This window comes from Nicotiana tabacum, chromosome 22 (genome assembly GCF_000715075.1).
Source record: "Nicotiana tabacum cultivar K326 chromosome 22, ASM71507v2, whole genome shotgun sequence".
In the NCBI taxonomy this organism is placed as follows: domain Eukaryota; kingdom Viridiplantae; phylum Streptophyta; class Magnoliopsida; order Solanales; family Solanaceae; genus Nicotiana; species Nicotiana tabacum.
The window spans coordinates 221,118,509-221,137,287 of record NC_134101.1 but is presented as its reverse complement, the minus strand read 5'-3'; the positions used below and the strand labels follow the sequence as shown (position 1 = coordinate 221,137,287).

The window sequence follows — 18,779 nt, the reverse complement described above, 5'->3', positions numbered from 1 at the left end:
AGAATTTTTTTTTTCTTTTACACCAAGAAAAGTAATTTTAATTATGGTAGAATTCAGGGCTAACTTTAATAATTTTTCTCTTTGACCTGAATTTTCTTGACAAAACTTTATCCTTCTTCTTCACACAATCTTCACAAGAGTTGTGTGCCATGGTTAAAAGTAGATATGAGTTAAAAGTTGAAGACTCGAATGTTAAAAGTGAGCACATATTGAAAATATTATAGCCCATAAATATGGGTTAAAAATAATATTTTGCTTTTAAAGATCCAGCGGTAACATTGAAATATGGTTTTATCTCCACATGTAGTACTTTGAACTTTTTTTTTGAGAAAAAGGCTTCATTATCATCAAATAGTCATTGTTTCATCTTCCCGTTGACTCTTACCATTTATTGTGATTGAAATAATAAGCATCATGCAGAAGCTAACAAGGTAAATCTTAGCGACGATAAATCAGACGACAACGAAAATATACTAAACAAGCTTACTTTATTAATATGGTATGGTCAAGTGACCTGCATAAATCTACTAATAACAAAAGAAAAAAACTTATTGAGGGACTCTTTTACTAACTACATTGTGGATATTGTTCTTTATAATTGTGTGAGAAGAAAGCTTCAATTTATGAAAGTGCAAAACTTCTCCTCCAAGAAAAAAGTTAGCTAAATATGGAAGAAACCTTTTCTACTGAGGACTCTTTTCCACCAAGAATTTTTTTTATCTTTTACACCCAAAAAAATAATTTTAATTATGATAGTTGTATTGGGAAAAATTGAGTTTGCATATTAAAGTGGAATAAAGATGACATGTCAAGACACGTAAACTAGTCACAGAGTTACAGCTGGCAAAGAGACACGAGTTGCAATAGATATGAGCAAAGGCAAAGGAAGAGGCACGGACAGATATTCAAATGACTCGGCACCCGTATCTATTTAGGTCATTTAGGTACAGGAATCAAGGGGAATGAATCTGACAATATATGAGAGTACAGATACAGTATTTAATGAGCATTAAATACTGAATACGTTAGAGAATCTGTATTAAATACAATGATTGTGTAACGTAGCATTCAGTCTTTAATTACTTATAATAGCCTTATTAAAACAAGGGCAAAACGCATATCTCCCAAATAGCTATAAAAGGGAGATAATTGATCAATTGTAGGGACACGAAAGACTAGCTGAATATACTGATTTACTTGTTTTTCTTCTGATTATATCATTGCTAGCCAAATTACTTTCTTTCATATATTCTTTTGATTATCAGTAACCCGAATTCTTCTAAATTAAAGTTTTGACCGAAATCCCATTTTTTTTGGTTAAACAAATTGGTTCCGTTACCGGGAATCTGATAATCTATTCTCTTTTAGCTTAACTTCTCTTATTGCATCAACCATGTCGAACAACAATGATGACATTCAAGGAAACCGAGAAAACCAACAGCATCAGGGTGATCCACAGAATACTAACACCCTGGTCTCTTCTCCGCGAGATTCTTCTTGGCGGTCTCGTGAGGGCACTCCTGAGGGGTCTTATACGAATGGACAGTTCAATTTGAAAATGCTGAGGCTATCGATGAAGCTTTGCAAAAATTAATTGTTGCACAGGTCAATAAAGCTCTTGAGGCATTTGTTAACCAGGTACCTGTTGCAACACTCATACCCACTCCAAATAACAACACTTTGGAGAACCCTCGTGCCGGGATTGTTAACTCAGGTAGCGGTGGAACTCCCAGTGAACCACAGGAGGAAGAACCAGGTAACTTAATCAATTCTGATTTATAAAATTTAGTACTAACATTGCAGAAATAGCTCAAGGAGCAAAGTGACCGCATAGAGCAAATATTCTGGGTGTCGCCCGTAATCAAAGGGGTAGATATAGATAAATATTCACAGCAACCCTGGAAGCCAAGTGCTGATCCCTTCCCAATTCCAAAGAAATTCAAAATGCCCGATATTCTAAAATATGATGGAACAACAAACCCACGAGACCACGTGACTGCATTCATAATAGGCGTAAAGGCAACGATTTGACTGAGCAGGAGATTGAATCAGTATTAGTCAAAAAATTCGGTGAAACACTCACCAAGGGAGCATTAACATGGTATTCTCTTTTACTCAAAAATTCTATAAATTCTTTTGTTGAGCTTGTAGATTCTTTCATCAAAGCACACTCGGGAGCTCAAAAAGTCGAAAAAAAGAATGGAAGATATTTTCAAGATCAAGCAAGGGGACTCAGAATTGCTTAGAGAGTTCGTGGACAGATTCCAACATGAAAGAATGACATTACCACGTGTACCAGATAATTGGGCAGCTATAGCTTTCACAAGCAATTTGAATGAAAAAAACTCAAAAGCTACGAGGCGACTCAAAGAAAGCCTTCGTAAATTCCCAGCTACATCTTAGAATGACGTTTACAATAGGTATAGCATGAAGCTGAGGATAGAAGAAGATATTGTTCCACGACTTCAAAAAGAAGAAAATGTAAGTTTGAGACGTGCGCAGACCAAAAAAGATCCGGTAAAAATAGGTACGAGGCATATATGAGACCTGCGGGAAAAGATTCACGATCAAAGCAGGACAATCGAAGGTACGATCACAGATCAAAGAATAAAGAGTCAAGTTCTTCATCAAGATTTGAAAACGATCGAAATACCTATGAGTCACGAGATGCTGATAGAAATTTGAAGGCGAGATTTGGCGGTTATAGTTTCAACGTGAGCACTTTTGAGCTCGTAGCTGTTTTGAGAAGCATGGGAGATAAGTTACGATGGCCAAAAGAGATGAGATCAAATCCAAACAAGCGCAACCCTGATCATTGGTGCAAGTTTCATAATGACCATGTGCATAAAACGGCAGATTGTAGGTTTTTACAAAGTGAAGTGTATCATTTATTAAAACAAGGATATCTCACTGAATTGTTCAGTAAGAAAGGTAAGCAAGCTTACATGAAGAACAAGCAAGAGCCCCCGAAGACACCTTTTCCCAAATGAACCGCCAACGTTATAAGCGAAGGTGAAGACATCAATGGCGTATCATACACTGCAGCTAACAAGATTTCCAAAGTTACAATTACCCAATGGAAATGGGTGCAGCATGCCATAGAGGAAGAAAGCATTACATTTGATTATGCAAATGCAGATGGTGTATTAACCCCTCATAACGATGCACTGGTAATATCTCTAATTGTACATGATACTAATGTAAAACGAGTTTTGATTGATCCAGGTAGTTCCGTGAACATTATTTTGCTAAGAGTATTACGTGAGATGCAAGCAGAAGATAGAATAATACCAAAGGCGCATACTCTATTTAGATTTGACAATTCTAGCGTTATAACAAAAGGAGAGGTAACACTCACCACATTCGTAGAAGGAGTTGTCAAAGATACAAAGTTTCAAGTAGTCGATATGGAAATGGCTTACAATATGATCCTTGGGAGACCATGGATCCATGAAATGGATGCTGTTCCTTCAACCTTGCATCAAGTCATTAAATTTCCATCACCCTGTGGAGTATGTCAAATTCGTGGAGATCAACATACATCTAGGAGCATCAATTCTGTAGCAGATTCAAATACGAAAAATAAAGGAAAATAGCAATCACAGAAGATAGTTGAGGGCACCAGAACACAAACCTCAACTGAACAGGGACGAACAGACGTGGATTCAAGGCTTGACACCATTCAAGAACCAGAAGAAAACGAAAATATCAAAACAACAATCGAGGAATTGGAGCATGTTATGTTATTCGCTCAATGGCATGATAAGAAAGTCTATATAGGGGCCAATCTTAGCCAAGGCATGAGAGGTAAGTTAATTGAATTCTTAAAAACTAATGTAGACTGTTTTACTTGATCTCACTCTGACATGACAGGGATACCACCGGAGGTGATGACTCACAAATTAAATGAAGACCCATCATACCCTCCTGTCAAGCAAAAGAAAAGAAAGCAAGGAACTTTCAAGAATCAGGTGATTCAAGAAGAGGTTCAAAAATTGCTAAAGATTGGATCCATCCACGAGGTAAAGTATCCTAATTGGTTTGCCAATATTGTCATAGTTCCAAAGAAGAACGGTAAGTGGCGTGTTTGTGTAGATTACACAGACCTTAATAAAGCTTGCCCTAAAGATTCATTTCCCCTACCACATATAGATCAGCTAATTGATGCAACTGCAGGGCATGAACTATTAAGCTTTTTAGATGCATATTCAAGTTATAATCAGATCAAAATGGATCCGGGAGATGAAGAAGAAACTTCATTTATAACAGACAGAGGAACTTACTATTATAAAGTAATGTCTTTTGGTCTCAAAAACGCTGGTGCAACATATCAGAGGCTGGTTACTAAAATGTTTCAAGAACATTTGGGAAAACACCATGGAGGTTTATATAGATGATATGCTCATTAAAACTCAGCAATCAAGAGATCACAAATCACACTTGTCTGATACTTTTCAAATTCTGCGCAAATTTAATATGAAGTTAAATCTCGAGAAATGTGCATTTGGTGTTGCATCAGGTAAGTTTTTACGGTTTCTTATTTCTAACTGTGGTATTGAAGTGAATCCCGCACAGATTAAGGCCATTGAAGAAATCCCTGATATGTTTTCAAGTAAAAAAGAAGGTCAAAGATTAATAGGAAGAATTGCAGCCTTGGGAAGATTCATTTCCAAATCATCAGAAAAGTGCTTCAAATTCTTTTCAGCTCTTAAAAAGCAGGATCATTTTGAATGGAATGAGGAATGTCAGCAGGCACTCAGAAATTTGAAAACGTACTTATCAAATCCACCATTGCTGGCAAAACCAAAGGCTAAGGAAAGACTTCCCATTTACCTTGCTATTTCTGAAGTAGCGGTAAGTGTTGTTTTAGTCCGAGAAGACCAAGGTAAACAATCTCCAATCTATTATGTTAGCAAATCTTTGTTAGATGCATAAACACGATATCCTCAATTGGAAAAGCTTGCACTTGCATTAATCATGGCATCTAGGACCTTACTTTCAGTGTCACCCTATTGTTGTAGTAACTGTTTATCCCTTACGTAATATATTGCATAAGCATGAGTTATCAGGTAGATTGGCTAAGTGGGCTATAGAATTAAGTGAATACGAAATCACATACCAACCTAGGACTGGTATAAAATCTAAAGTGTTAGCTGATTTCGTGGCTGATTTTAGCCAAGGGATGCAATTAGAAGCAGAAAAAGAATTACAAGTGTTCAATGAAGCTAACCCAGGAACTTGGACTTTATTCATTGATGGTTCATCTAACGTAAAAGTTGCAGGTTTAGGGATCGTGTTGGTACTACCTACGGTTGAAACCATTCGACAAGCTATCAAATGTCATTTAACAATGAGGCAGAATATGAGGCTATGATTGTAGGTTTAGAACTGGCACGAGAACTTGGCATAAATCAGATTATAATCAAGAGTGATTCACAACTTGTAGTTAATCAAATGCTGGGGACTTATACAGCCAGGGAAGCAAGGATGCAGCAGTACTTGGAAAAAGTACGGGATTTGATAAAACAATTTCAAAATTGGAAAGTTACACAAATACCAAAAGATGAAAATGTTGAAGCAGACGCCCTAGCTAATCTCGCATCTGCGGCTGATGTGGCAAGAGATGCAAACGCTTCAGTTATTCATTTGTTTCATTCAGTTCTTGACCCCGATAAGAATGAGGTAAATTTTAATAACTTAACTTGGGATTGGAGGAACGAGATTGTTGCTTTTTTGCAGTATGGTACTATCCCTGGTGATAAGAAAAAAGCTCATGCGCTTCGAAAAAAGATTGCTTGGTACTGCTTAAAGCAAGGCAATCTTTATCGAAAAATGTTCGGTGGTCCCTTAGCAAGATGCCTCGGACCTTCTCAAATGGAGTACGTAATGAGAGAAATACACGAGGGCATTGTGGGAATCACGCAGGAGGAAGATCATTGGTAAGATCCCTAATTAGGGCAGGGTATTATTGGCCTAAAATGGAAGAAGAAGCAGAGAGTTTCATGGCTAAATGCGATAAATGTCAAAGGTACGGTAACAATATGCATAGACCTGTGGAATTACAATATCCGGTCGTCGCATCGTAGCCATTTATGAAATGGGGAATGGATAACGTGGGTCCATTACCACAAGCAAAAGGACAGGTAAAATTTTTGCTCGGACTCACTGATTATTTTACTAAAGGCTAGAAGCAAGAGCATTCAAACAGGTGCGAGAAAAGGAAGTGAAAGATTTCATTTGGCAGAATATCATATGCCAATTTGGTGTACCAAAGGAGATAGTGTGCGATAATGGCCTTCAATTTATAGGAGCTCAAATCATGAAATTCTTTCAAAGTTGGCAGATTAAAAGGATTACATCTACGCCTTATCATCCGGTGGGTAATGGGCAAGCAGAATCAACAAATAAAGTCATTATCAACAACGCTTCTAAAGAAGCATTTAGAGGAATCAAAAGGTAATTGGCCAGAAGTGTTACCTGGTGTTTTATGGGCATATTGCACAACCCCAAAAACAAGCATAAGAGAAACACCATTTTCGTTGGTTTATGGAGCAGAAGCTCTAATTCCCGTTGAGATAGGAGAGCCAAGTACGAGGTTTATGCAGACAATAGAAGAGTCTAATGACGAAGAAATGCGTGTAAATCTTGATTAACATGAAGGAAGACGAGAAGCTGCATTAATAAGAATGGCAGCACAGAAGCAAGTCATAGAATGGTACTACAATCGAAGAGCACGCCTCAGATTCTTCAAAATTGGGGACTTCGTGCTCAAAAAGGTTTTCCAATCTACGAAGGTAGCTAATGCGGGTAAATTAAGTCCAATATGGGAGGGACCCTATAGAATTCATGATATTGCAGGTAAAGGAGCATATGAACTGGAAACAACGGATGGCAAAATACTACCTTCACATTGGAATGTTGTTCATTTGAAGATATACTACTTCTAAGGAATACCCACAGTCAGGTATCTATGTTTTAAAATTTTATTTTCGAATTGTTAAAATTTTACTAATGATTTTAGATGATAGGCAAAAAGCTAGCCCGTACTAAATAATGAGTCACGACCTGTAAGGCACGTGGAATGCATTAAACTTCCCGGCCCGGGGTTACAAATATTCTGATAGAAATTCAAAACGGGTTAAGCAGTCTTCATCTATAATCGTACCTCCGAGTTCAGTATGTTTTTTCTTTTTCAGGAAAAGGACCAAATGAGAGGAATAATCAAGTGCTCGAGGCTTCATACTTCAACACTCAAACACTTGGGGGACTACATAATATACACAGGCATGTGTATAAAAAAGGCAAAGAAGATTGAGAAAAATCAAAGAATCAAAGTTCAAGCCTGAAAAGGTCAAGTGTAGAGTAAAAGTCACGAAGTCACGAACTAAGGACAAAGAAAACTTTACTATAGTTAGGGTAAAGGCTATGTACTGAAACGGGTTATAAATAAAAATCTCGTGTTTATTATTTTTACTTTTTTAAATCTGTTACAAGAAAAACAGTTACAAGAAAGTTATAGAAGTAATTCAAATACATGTAAAGTGTTATTCAAAACTAGACAAGGTTCAAATAAAAACTTGTCAAAGTTATTTCAAAGAAACATGTGTGTTCCTATTTCTTTTATCGTATGTTAAACACCATTATGAAGTTGAGACGTCTTCTTTATTAAGTGTCGAATATAAAAGGTCCCTCTTTTATAGAACTTATGATTAAATTAATTAGTCATAAGTTTAACAGAAGCATTTTTGAAGAATAAAAATGCAAATTATTCTATAAATCCTTAGAAATAAAGGCAAGAATAAATTAAATAGCAGTTCAAGATAATAACAAGAAAATTTCTTAATATTTAAAAAAAAAACTTAAGACTAAGTACGTACTTAGTTGTAAAGCTACGAATTGTTTATACAAATTGCCCCATGAAAAGGTTTGGGGACTTGCGTTTTCAAAATAAACCCTCAAACGAAACCAAGGGTTTGATCACAATTTTTCAAATAAAACAAAAACAAAGGTATTCAAACAATTAAAGCTGGTCACTGAGAAGTTGAAGGTACTGAAGCAGGAGTATCAAACAGTTGCGGGCTCAACTTGACTTACAGCAACAGGCTCGACTGGGCTTGAAATAGTAGGGATACTTGTATCGACTTCAACATTCACGGAAGCTTCGGCCACGGGAGAAGGAAAATCTTGAGTTTGCTGAGCTTTTTCAATAGTTTCATTGATTTTAGCCAACTCAGATTCCAAGTTGAAATTTTATTGGCCAGCCTCAATTAGGGTATCACGGCGTAAATTCAAAAACGCCCAACTTACTTCAATAGCAGATTTATCTTCAAGGATCTCATAATCTCTTTCCCAGTCAGCAATCTCGTTCTTTAACTTCTCATTTTCAGCCAAGGCAGATGTGTAAGAAGTCTGGAGAGAGGCGTAGGAGCTTTCTAAAGCACACACCTTATCAAAAGAAGCTCGAAGGTCTTCTTGTGCCTGAGTCAAATTTTGTACGAGCTCCCTAGCATAAGCTTCTTTTTTACTCAAAAGAGCCTTCAACTCTCTGTTTTCTTCACTAGCCTTGGATAGCTGCTCTGAGAAGGAAGTTTTAAGGCGAGTTTTTTCTTTATCTGCTTGGCTTGAGGATGCCTTTTCAACCGCCAACTCTGAAATCAAAGCCCGTACCTGCTGCTCCAAGGTACTCTTACTCTCTTCTAAATACTCCACATCAATTTGCAATCTCTTAAACTGTTCCCTCCAATTGCACGCCTCTAACTTAGAATCACGCACTAATTGATCTGAGTGGGCAATTCTTTTCATTATCTCTGTGCCACTAAGGTTGGCCTAAAAAGGGGAAAAAGAAAAAAGAATCCTCAAAGATAGAAAAATTACAAAGTAAAAGAAAGAAGAGAAGGGGAATACCTTCAAAGTGGCATGCATAATATCACTCATCAGGGTCAAGGAACTATAGATCTCTAGCTTAGCTTTCTCAATTGGGCCAATTAAAGGCTCTAGCCATACATCCGCTTGACCTGATTTCCTTAAAAGACTGCCCTCATCAGGGACTTCAATGACTACTTGCCTCATAGCAGCACTCCTACTTAAGGAGCCAACTTCAGTGCGATGAATGTTTGGAGGAGGAATTGTAGAAGGAGGAACAAAAGAGGTGGTAAAAACAGTCTAGGAAGGAACAGAAACAATCGAGACTGGCAAAGAATGAGTTACAGACACGGGTGTCGAAAAAGAAGCCAAGGGTACTTCATCTAAAACATGGCCTAAGCCTTCACTACCAAACCCGCTAATAAAAAGCTGCTCAGCAGAGTCATGAGCAGCAGCGGGAGCAACGTCATCATCAAGAATTAGTACTGGAGTCTCAGCAAACTCGGTAAGAGGAACAGAACGACGAGGGGATACCTCTGCTTCATCATCAGAAATGATGCATCTTCAAGCTCGGACCTTGTCACCAGAGAGCCCCCGTCTTCCTCCTCTTCAGAGTCTTGTTCCTCAACGGCAACGACTTTTCTTTTTGCAGAAGAACCCAAGATTATTTCTTGAGCCCTTTCCAAAGAGATACGGGAAGCCGCGACTGACTTGGAAGAGATTCCACGAATAGAAAATCCTGATAAAAAGATGGATTGAAATTAGTGCAATAAAAAATAAATATATACGAAGAGATAAAATGAAATAAAATCTCTTGCCATGAGTTTTTACTTTCCAACCAAAACGGTTAAAAAGTGTCTTCCAAGACATACCATCCATTGGTTCGGTCCTCAATAACTTGTCTACCCAATCACGAAAATTGGGAACGTCTTCCACAACTCCCATGGTTGCTAAAAAAAGCAAAATTAGAAAAGTTGATAAACTTGAAGAAAAAAGGTAAGAGAAAGTAAAAAACGTGCAAAATTCCACTTCTCAGGGAAGGGAACATTATCATCACCCACTAAACCAACAGTGGGGGAAGCAACAAACCTGGCATACCAGCCACGGTCTTTGTCATCCTCAGGGCTCACCAAAACTCTCTTGCTCCTGGCTATTAGTGTGAAAACACCATTGCGGAAGAGTCTAGGGGAGTAAATGTGAATCAAATGAGGGAAAGTAAAAGGAACACCAGCTGTGTTGGTCAAATACCTCAAACGGGCAACAGCCCTCCATATGATTGGGCCAATTTGACCCAAACAAACATTGAAGAAACGACAGAACTCAAGAATAACAGGGTCAATAGATGGTCTAAACCCTAAGGTGAAAGGAAATGTATAAACAAAAGAAAACCCGGTTATGTAAGAAGTGATTCTTTGATTTGGATTAGGGATAATAATGGAAAAATCACTACTCCAATGATAGTCTCTACGAACTACAGAAATCAAACCTTCTAAAATTTGAGTGGGATAAATATCAGCATGATCTAAACCAGAGACTTGGTTCCTAAGGGATTTTCTGTCATGATAAAAAGATAGTTCCATTGGAACTATCTCCTCCATTGTAGGCTCACGAAGAGGTTCAGAAGGTTCTTTACCTCTTGAAGAATATCTTTATGAAAGTGAACCCCTAGTTCTAGAAGAAGGGCCAGAACTAGGTAAAGGAGTGGAAGAACTGAGAACAGATCCTAAATTACGAAGCCTACCTCCCCTTCTGCTTCTAATGGGGGCATTAGGGAAGGTGTCAACTATGGGAACCCTTCTAGGGTTAGAATTTGAAGAAGACATGATGAAGAAGGATGATACGATGAAGAAGCAAACAGGGATTTGAGAGATTGAATATTCAGTAAACTTTATGTGGAAAAGACAAAGAAAGAAGTTATATTTATACTGATAAGCGACCGCCGAGGGAAAAGTATAATGATGGAAGTACTATAATAATGATAACTGACACTTTGTGAATAGTGGAGCCATGAAAAAATCTTAAAAAGTGCTGCAAAATTGCAGAACTAATAAAAAGGTGACACGTGTGAAGAGCGTTAAATAGAAGTGACAATTGAAGCGTCAATTTTGTCATAGCATTAATGGTGACAAAAATTCTCGTTTTAATGAAATCCACTTCCCAAATATTCAATTGATGAATAAATAGCAAGTGGGGGGGCTATCTGAATTGGAAAAAATTGAGTTTGCATATTAAAGTGGAATAAAGATGATGTGTCAAGACACGTAGACTAGTCACAGAGTTACAGCTGGCAAAGAGACACGAGTTGCAACATATACAATCAAAGGCAAAGGAAGAGGCACGGACAGATATTCAAAGGACTCAGCGCCCGTATCTATTTAAGTCATTTAGGTACGGGAATCAAGGGGAATAAATCTGACAATATATGAGAGTGCAGATACAGTATTTAATGAGCATTAAATACTGAATACGTTAGAGAATCTGTATTAAATATAATGATTGTGTAATGTAGCATTCAATGTCTTTAATTACTCATAATAGCCTTATTAAGACAAGGGCAAAACGCATATCTCCCAAATAGCTATAAAAGGGAGATAATTGATCAATTGTAGGGACACGAAAGACTATCTGAATATACTGATTTACTTGTTTTTCTTCTGATTATACCATTGCTAGCCAAATTACTCTCTTTCATATATTCTTTTGATTATCAGTAACCCGAGTTCTTTTAAATTAAAGCTTTGACCGAAATTCCATTTTTTTGGTTAAACAATAGTATTCAGGGCAAACCTTAACCATTCTTTGCTTGGACTCATTGCAACTATCTAGTCTATTTCGTTGACTACGCAATGGTAAAATTTCCAAGACAAAAAAAATAATAGCTGAAAGTTGAAGTTGAAGGTGACCATAATCTTATCTTCATCTACCTTTTTCATTCCTAAAAATTTTGGAGTAAAAACGAAAGAATGTCCCCAATATTCAAGATAATAGAATAGGGACAAAACTATACTTACTCTCAAACGTCATCTAATTTGAATATTTTTTGCTTGGACTCATTGTCTAGTCTATCTTCTAGAATAAGCAATGGTTACTTTCCTGACTAAGTCCAACTCTCCTTCTACCATTTGCTTTCCTGCAAAATCTTGGAGAAAGAAAATTCATTACACTAAAACTAAATGAAAGAGAACAGATAGATTGAAACAATAATGTGAAAAAAAAAAAACCTTAATATTACAATATTGAACACGGTATATATGGATTTTCTACCTTCTTTGTCAATTTTAGTACTAAATATTAATGATGAGAAATAAACTTTTCTATTTATTTATTTGTAGTGGCACATGTCTACCTCATCTCCATTACCACGACATTCTTGAACTCGAATGATTTTATGGTGTGCCTCGCACAACTGACATTAGTTGTGTGAGGCCTCTTTTTGTCTCACACATTTGTGGACCCATATCTTATATATTTGGGTCCACAAAATTCTAAGACAACAAAATTGTGAGACAAAAAGGAGGTCTCGCACAACTAATGTCAATTGTGTGAGGCACAAAATAAAATTTTCCATTCAACTCATTAATGCAGGACAAGAAAAAGTTAAGTGTGACTGATTTGTGATGGATTATTAGGTTTCACAATTTCAAACGTCACAAATTCATGTGACGAGCAACAAAATTATTGACTAATTTGTGAAGAAAGGCCCATCACAAATAAAGATAAAATATATTTTTTAATCCGTCACAAATGTTTTACGTATTAAAGATTGAATTTGTCAAAAACTATAATAGACTAGGGACGGATCATAGTATCTCAAATTTTACGACAGATACAATCCATCACATTAATCCTTCAAAAGATTGATTTTCTTTGTTTATCTAAAAATTCAATAAACATATACTAATAATTAATTATATTTCAATAATTTACTGAATTAATAAATAATCTATTATTAACTATTTATACATAAATAATAATTAACTAAGTAAACTTATTTAAAGCATGCACTCTCATCCCTTTATTCTAACTACGTCAGCGTACATGTTTCATCCATCAAGCATTTTATTTCTTTTAGTTAAAATTTGTGATGTAGTTAATTTTATATATAGCTCTCAAAGCAGGAATAAAATGAAGTATGGAAAAATGTCTGCTTGACCAAGTCTTAGCCAACTTCTATTTAGAAAAATTATGCGGTTGTCCTCCAATGAAACTGGTTTTTAGCTGAATCTATGTAAATAAAGTTTTAATAAATAGACTCCCCATCTTTCCTTGTGTGCGAAATGATATATTTGCCCCTTTAGCTCCTTCTTTTCCATCTCTTCTTCTTCGCCGCTAAGCACACCATAATTCTTTTAATTTTGGAGCGAAAAATTTGAAGTTAATGGTTAATTACTGTTAAAATAATTGATTATTTATACTTAAACTTTTAGTTTAAATACTAATTTAGTGATTTGCTTTAAAAATCTAAAAATTCCATTGTTGGTCCTTTGAAAGTATTTAAGAAGACAAAGTGAGTCTTCTTGATTTGGTGTTATTTGACTAATTTTGTGAGTGGTGATCGTTTATGCTAGTATTTGAAGGCTTTGTTTTAAATTTGAGATCATTTCGAGTATATTAGGGAATGCCTACTGGGTAGACTTTGAAGAATAATTTAACACATAAGCCGACTGCAGATAATACAAAGTTACGCCAATCTGGTAGAGTTTAGTGAACAAATAATCACAAAAACATGCCAACTGGATAGAGCTTGTGAACAATTAACAATATAGGTAAAGTAAATACAACATAAACTCAGCTGATCTGGTAGAGAGAATTGCTAAAGAGCAACGCGGGTCTGGAGATTATGTTTTAAATACATTCAAAAAGGGAGACAATATTTAAAGACCAACCCCTTGGGCTATTCCTGTCAATCACACCTGTTATTTGCACATTTCTGAAAAGATATTCTGGTACATCCTTTCATATTAGAGAAACAACATGGGGAGACTGAACAATAAGTCATAGGGAAAGCCACACTTTCTTTTACAACTCCCATTACTCTAATTTGCAAAAACCATGTTCATTACACATAAAGGCATAAAAGACAAAAATAGAAAGTTACATAAAGATATTACATAATGTGAAGTTACAGTTTGTGGTACTCACATGTCAACCTATAATTACATCTACTTTTGCAGAATCAGAACAATTCTCAACCAAAATCATAGACTCAGTTGAACCTAGTGAAGAACTCAGATTGAATTCCAACGGAGATGGTTGCAGTGATTCAAAAGGCCTAGGAGGCGTTTGCAAAGCCTGTAATTCACCTTCAAGCATTTCAACTACTTTAGTCATTGACGGACGATCGAGTGGATTCATTTGTATGCACCACAAAGCAACTAAAGTTAGCTTCTTTATGATCATTTCATCATCATGCGTCTCGTCTAGTACTTCAATTTCCTTTTCCTTGTCGAATTGATCATAGATCCAATGTGGAAAATACTGGCTTGACATATCCTCTCTTGCTGCCGAGTTTCCTTTCATACCTGCTATCTCAATCAGTAACATTCCAAAGCTATAAACATCTGCCTTATAAGATATAGGACCAATGCTTCTGTTGATGAGTTCTGGAGCTACATATCCGATTGTTCCCCTTGCTGCTGTTAGAGTAACAATGCTGTTATCCGTGGGGTATAATTTAGCAAGACCAAAGTCAGAAATTTTTGGAACGAAATTTTCATCCAAAAGTATGTTGTGCGGCTTGATGTCAAAATGTAGAATTTGTATGTCACAACCTCGATGCAAATATTCAATACCTCGAGCAACTCCAAGAGCAATTTCAGACTTTCTTTGCCAGCTAAGTAGAGTTCCTCCTTCTCGGGGTGTGATGTACTTGTCAAGTGATCCATTAGGCATGAAGTCATATACGAGGGCACGTTTAGATCTCTCAGCACAATAGCCAATAAGTTGTACCACGTTAACATGATGAATCCTTCCGATTGTGGCAACCTCGTTGATGAAGTCTTGCCCATCAGCTTTGGGCTTGGTCAAGATCTTCACTGCAACATCAGGACCACTTCGGAGCTTGCCTTTATATACTGAACCATAACCTCCTTGGCCTACTTTCTCCTTAAAATTCCTAGTCATCTTCCTTATGTTGGAATAGGGGTATTGAATAGGCATGAAATTATGCTCACTATGCAGGAAACTTTCAATTGCATCAAAAATCGACAAATGCCTTCTTCGTAATTCAATCATTAGAAACACAAATATGCATGGGAATAGTATGATTTTTGCCACAACGATATCTCCTGTGCGCAACCATCATAAAGTAAGACTTTTGTGTGGCAGTGTTTGACTGCAACAATGTTTAGGTAAGAAAGAAAGACTTTTGAATTTGTGATATAAAACGAATCATAGACGTTTTTGTCACTATAAAAAAATAAATTAATGATAAAATGAGAAGTTTAAAGTTAAATTGTCTTTAAATAAGAAAGTAACATTCTTATTACAGACTAAAAAGGTGAGTCCGACATAAACTGAGATATTTTTCAACTATTACTTTTCTATTTTATTTATTAGTATCCATAATATAACATATTAATTAAATGATAATTTTACCTGTACTTGTAGTCAAATTTTGTCATATGAAATGAAACAGAGTGTTAATAAAAAGGAATTCAGTCTGTGTTAGTTTAGATTGGTTTCAAGTCGAGCGTTCTGTAGTTCAGTTCTTCTCTTCCTAAGAATCAATAAATTTTAAAGACAATAGATGTGGCTTACCAAATATGGGAAGTATCCATGGAATGAAGCCTGCAAGACCACCAACAATTAATAACACAGGTAATCTCAACTTGCAACTATTTACCCTTTATATAATCCTAGCATGTATACAACCAGAATTGACAATAGAACGAGTGCTTACTTTCAAGAACGCGGAGAACATGCCTTTGAGTAACTTGATTGTGTTTGTTCAAAGAGCATATCCAAGAACCCCCCCAAAACCCCCCAAAAAAAAAAACAAAATAGAGAGAGAGGGTAAGAAATGAATGAGAGAGACCTTTACAGATTACATAGAAAAAAAAGCTAAAAACGTCTTAAGTTCTGGCAAGACATCAGGAATATTCTTACCACATAAGGTTTTGAAGAATCTAAAATTGTAAGCCTTGCAGGTGTAATCCACACAGCGAACATCCCTTGAATTTCACCTTCGCAACCAAAATTAAAGTCGCACTTGTTACAGTAACTTCCGTGATATAGCCATTCCCCATTCATGTGGGGGATTGTTGAGTTTTTGTTTAAGATGAAATAGTCTTAAAATTAGAGTGAATGGGAAATGGGATTTGGATTTGGATTTGGATTCGGATTTGGTCAAATGATCGATCGATTGATTAATTTTTTGGACCAAATTTATTTGTTAATAGTGAATATTAACGTGATATAATCCGTGTTTGTAACGGATGTTTTCCAATCCGTGTATTGTGTTGCAACACAATACAATAAGCAGCCTAGTGCACCTCCCACAATGGTGCAAGTGCTCCTCCCACCAAGCAAGTGTATATACCACCATGTAAGTGCTTTCTCCATGATCTAGTGCTTGTTGCACCATGGAAGGGGCGGATTTCTCTCAAATAACTGCTATAAATAGAGCATAAGTTGGAGAGAAAGAAGAACACATCGGAAAAAACACTTGAAACACTCTGTATACACTTAATATACACTCTGTATACACTGGATATACACTCTGTATACACTTAATATATACTCTGTATACACGGGATATACACTCTGCATATACTGGATATACACTCTGTATACACTGCGTATACACTGGAAAAACGAATTGCAATCTGATATTCTCTTCAGTAAGAATTCAACATTGGCTATACTTTGCATTCCTTCCTCTCAGAATTTTCATTCGACTTCTGAGTTGTTCTCCTTATTCTGCATTGTTTTTAACTACAAACAAAGCATCCATAAGTGTGATTTGTTGCCGAACTTTGTGTTCGCTGAAACACTGGGGTTTGAAGTACCGCTACACCAGTGTGTAATTCGTTCTATCCTGGGAGGAAATAATCTATAACCTTGGGTACTAGGAGGGGATTAAATTCCTTAAGGAAACACTGTGAATTCAGTGGGCTCGAATTAATTTCTATTTTTTTATTTATATTTACGTTTATAAGCTAACGTTCTAATTTCCAGAATCATTATTTACAAGTACAGAGGAACAACATTATGCAGCTCTAAGATTGAAATATATACATTTGCATCATCAATAGTCCATTAAGTCATTGACAGTAGGTTTACACTACACCCCACTCTCAAATTAGATGGTGATAATTTGCCCATGGCTGCATAGGCGTGTCCCTTGGAAGCATCACTCCTGTTGAGACAATTAGTGATTTCCACAAAAGCGGGAGAATTCATAGCAAATGGACAGCTGAAAATAGTGATTGGCACGGCTAAAGGAGCATATGAACCATCAGGTTTAGTAAAACTAAATTGAAAAGGGATAGTGTAAAATGTAATTGAATGCTGAGGAAGAGAGCAAAGAACTTGTTCTCTTATACAAGGATCTACAAGGCGGATAGTGGAGTTATCATAGTTGATGGCTTGCACATGGTAGTTCAGGGACCCATTCCAACTTTTCATAAATATCGTGAATATGGGGCGATTCCCTTCACAGCTCAATTCATACTTTTCGTCGCCACAATGCTTTGGATCATTTTTAAATCGAAAGGGGTAGCTGATGTTCTTAATATGCCCACAACTAGAAGGTGCACACCGCTGATTCTGTTCGGCAAATGGGGTGTCAGAGAGCTGCAAGAAGATGAGAATTGTGAGAACTGAAAGAAACTTGGTTCCTCCACACATGTTTTTTGTGAGTTTGTTTTTGGGTATTTCCCTTTTCGGCACCGGTGACAAACACTGCAAGTAGTAGTCAAGAAGATCAATTTTTTTTTTTTAGAGAAGTCAGCCGTCTAAAATCCTCCTCCGAATAGTAATTCCGTCACTATTCATCGGGCTATAACTCCGACATCCGGCAAGGTAAGATCACAAGATTGGTCTTAAAAGAACCCCCTTCTCTTAGAGAACAATCCTCAATTGGTTTCATCCTTAAATTCATAACCAATTTTTCAAGATCTTAAATTCTATTTCGCGAAGTACTGTTGCAAGCAGAATTTTTCAGATTTTGTCGTTATTTTCTGTTCTTCACGTCAATATGGTGACGTTTTGAGCAGCCATGGAAGCTATTGTCTCTCCCCAGCCTTTGGCTGTGGGAGAGCCAAACCAAAAATTTAATAATCCAAAGCCTACCCATGCTATGTCACAATCATATGCTGCTCGTGTATAAACCTTAAAAACAGATGCTACTTCGACAAAAATTGAATTGATTCCTGTGAAGTTTGTTCATGGCGAGCCAATTATAGAATTCACTATGGAGGAGGTAAATCAATTTACCATTGAAGAGGGATTACACCAAGCAGTTATTATGAAATTCTCATATGGGAAACCAGATGTACATGAGCTGCGTAAACTCGTCCCGAAACAGTACGACATTAAAGGTATGTGTAATATTGGACAGCTTGAATTTCGACATATTCTGGTGAGGTTCGATTTGTTTGAAGATTATGTCCAGTTCTTGTCGAGGTCAGTTGGTTACATAAAATATAAAGGTGACGAATTCTTTTTTAGAACGTTTCCATGGACGATTGGATTTAATCCCAAGGAGGAAACATCAAAATCTGTGGTGTGGATTTCGTTTCCTGATTTGCCGCCGAATTTTTTCGCAAAGAAATCGTTACTGTCAATCGCTTCAGATGTAGGAAAGCCTCTTACAGTGGATAAGGCAACACAAGATCGAACAAGGCCAAGTGTTGCTAGGGTAAAGGTTTTATTAGACCTGTTAGACAAGCACCCTAAGCGAGTGAAGCTGTACA

At 36.6% G+C, this 18,779-nt stretch overlaps 1 protein-coding gene across 1 annotated transcript; it reads right to left on the bottom strand.

The window, feature by feature from the left end:
* Positions 1–13,936: 13,936 nt before the first annotated feature.
* LOC107808884 (rust resistance kinase Lr10-like) lies at positions 13,937–17,712 on the bottom strand. Its single transcript, XM_075243419.1, has 4 exons — positions 17,184–17,712; positions 15,764–15,898; positions 15,622–15,651; positions 13,937–15,149 (listed from the first exon to the last, which is right to left on the bottom strand). Exons 1-4 carry the CDS (start codon positions 17,710–17,712, stop codon positions 14,008–14,010), a joined length of 1,836 nt encoding a protein of 611 aa, XP_075099520.1. The 3' UTR covers positions 13,937–14,007.
* Positions 17,713–18,779: the final 1,067 nt, after the last annotated feature.

What these genes read in the sequence shown, in the direction of transcription:
- LOC107808884 (XM_075243419.1), bottom strand. Translation starts at nt 17,712, where the DNA reads ATGTGTGGAGGAACCAAGTTTCTTTCAGTTCTCACAATTCTCATCTTC. An exon ending in TGTTCTCCGCGTTCTTGAAA is followed by an intron (nt 15,652 to 15,763) that starts GTAAGCACTCGT and finishes GTGGTCTTGCAG; the next exon opens with GCTTCATTCCATGGATACTT. An exon ending in ATGGATACTTCCCATATTTG is followed by an intron (nt 15,150 to 15,621) that starts GTAAGCCACATC and finishes GGTTGCGCACAG; the next exon opens with GAGATATCGTTGTGGCAAAA.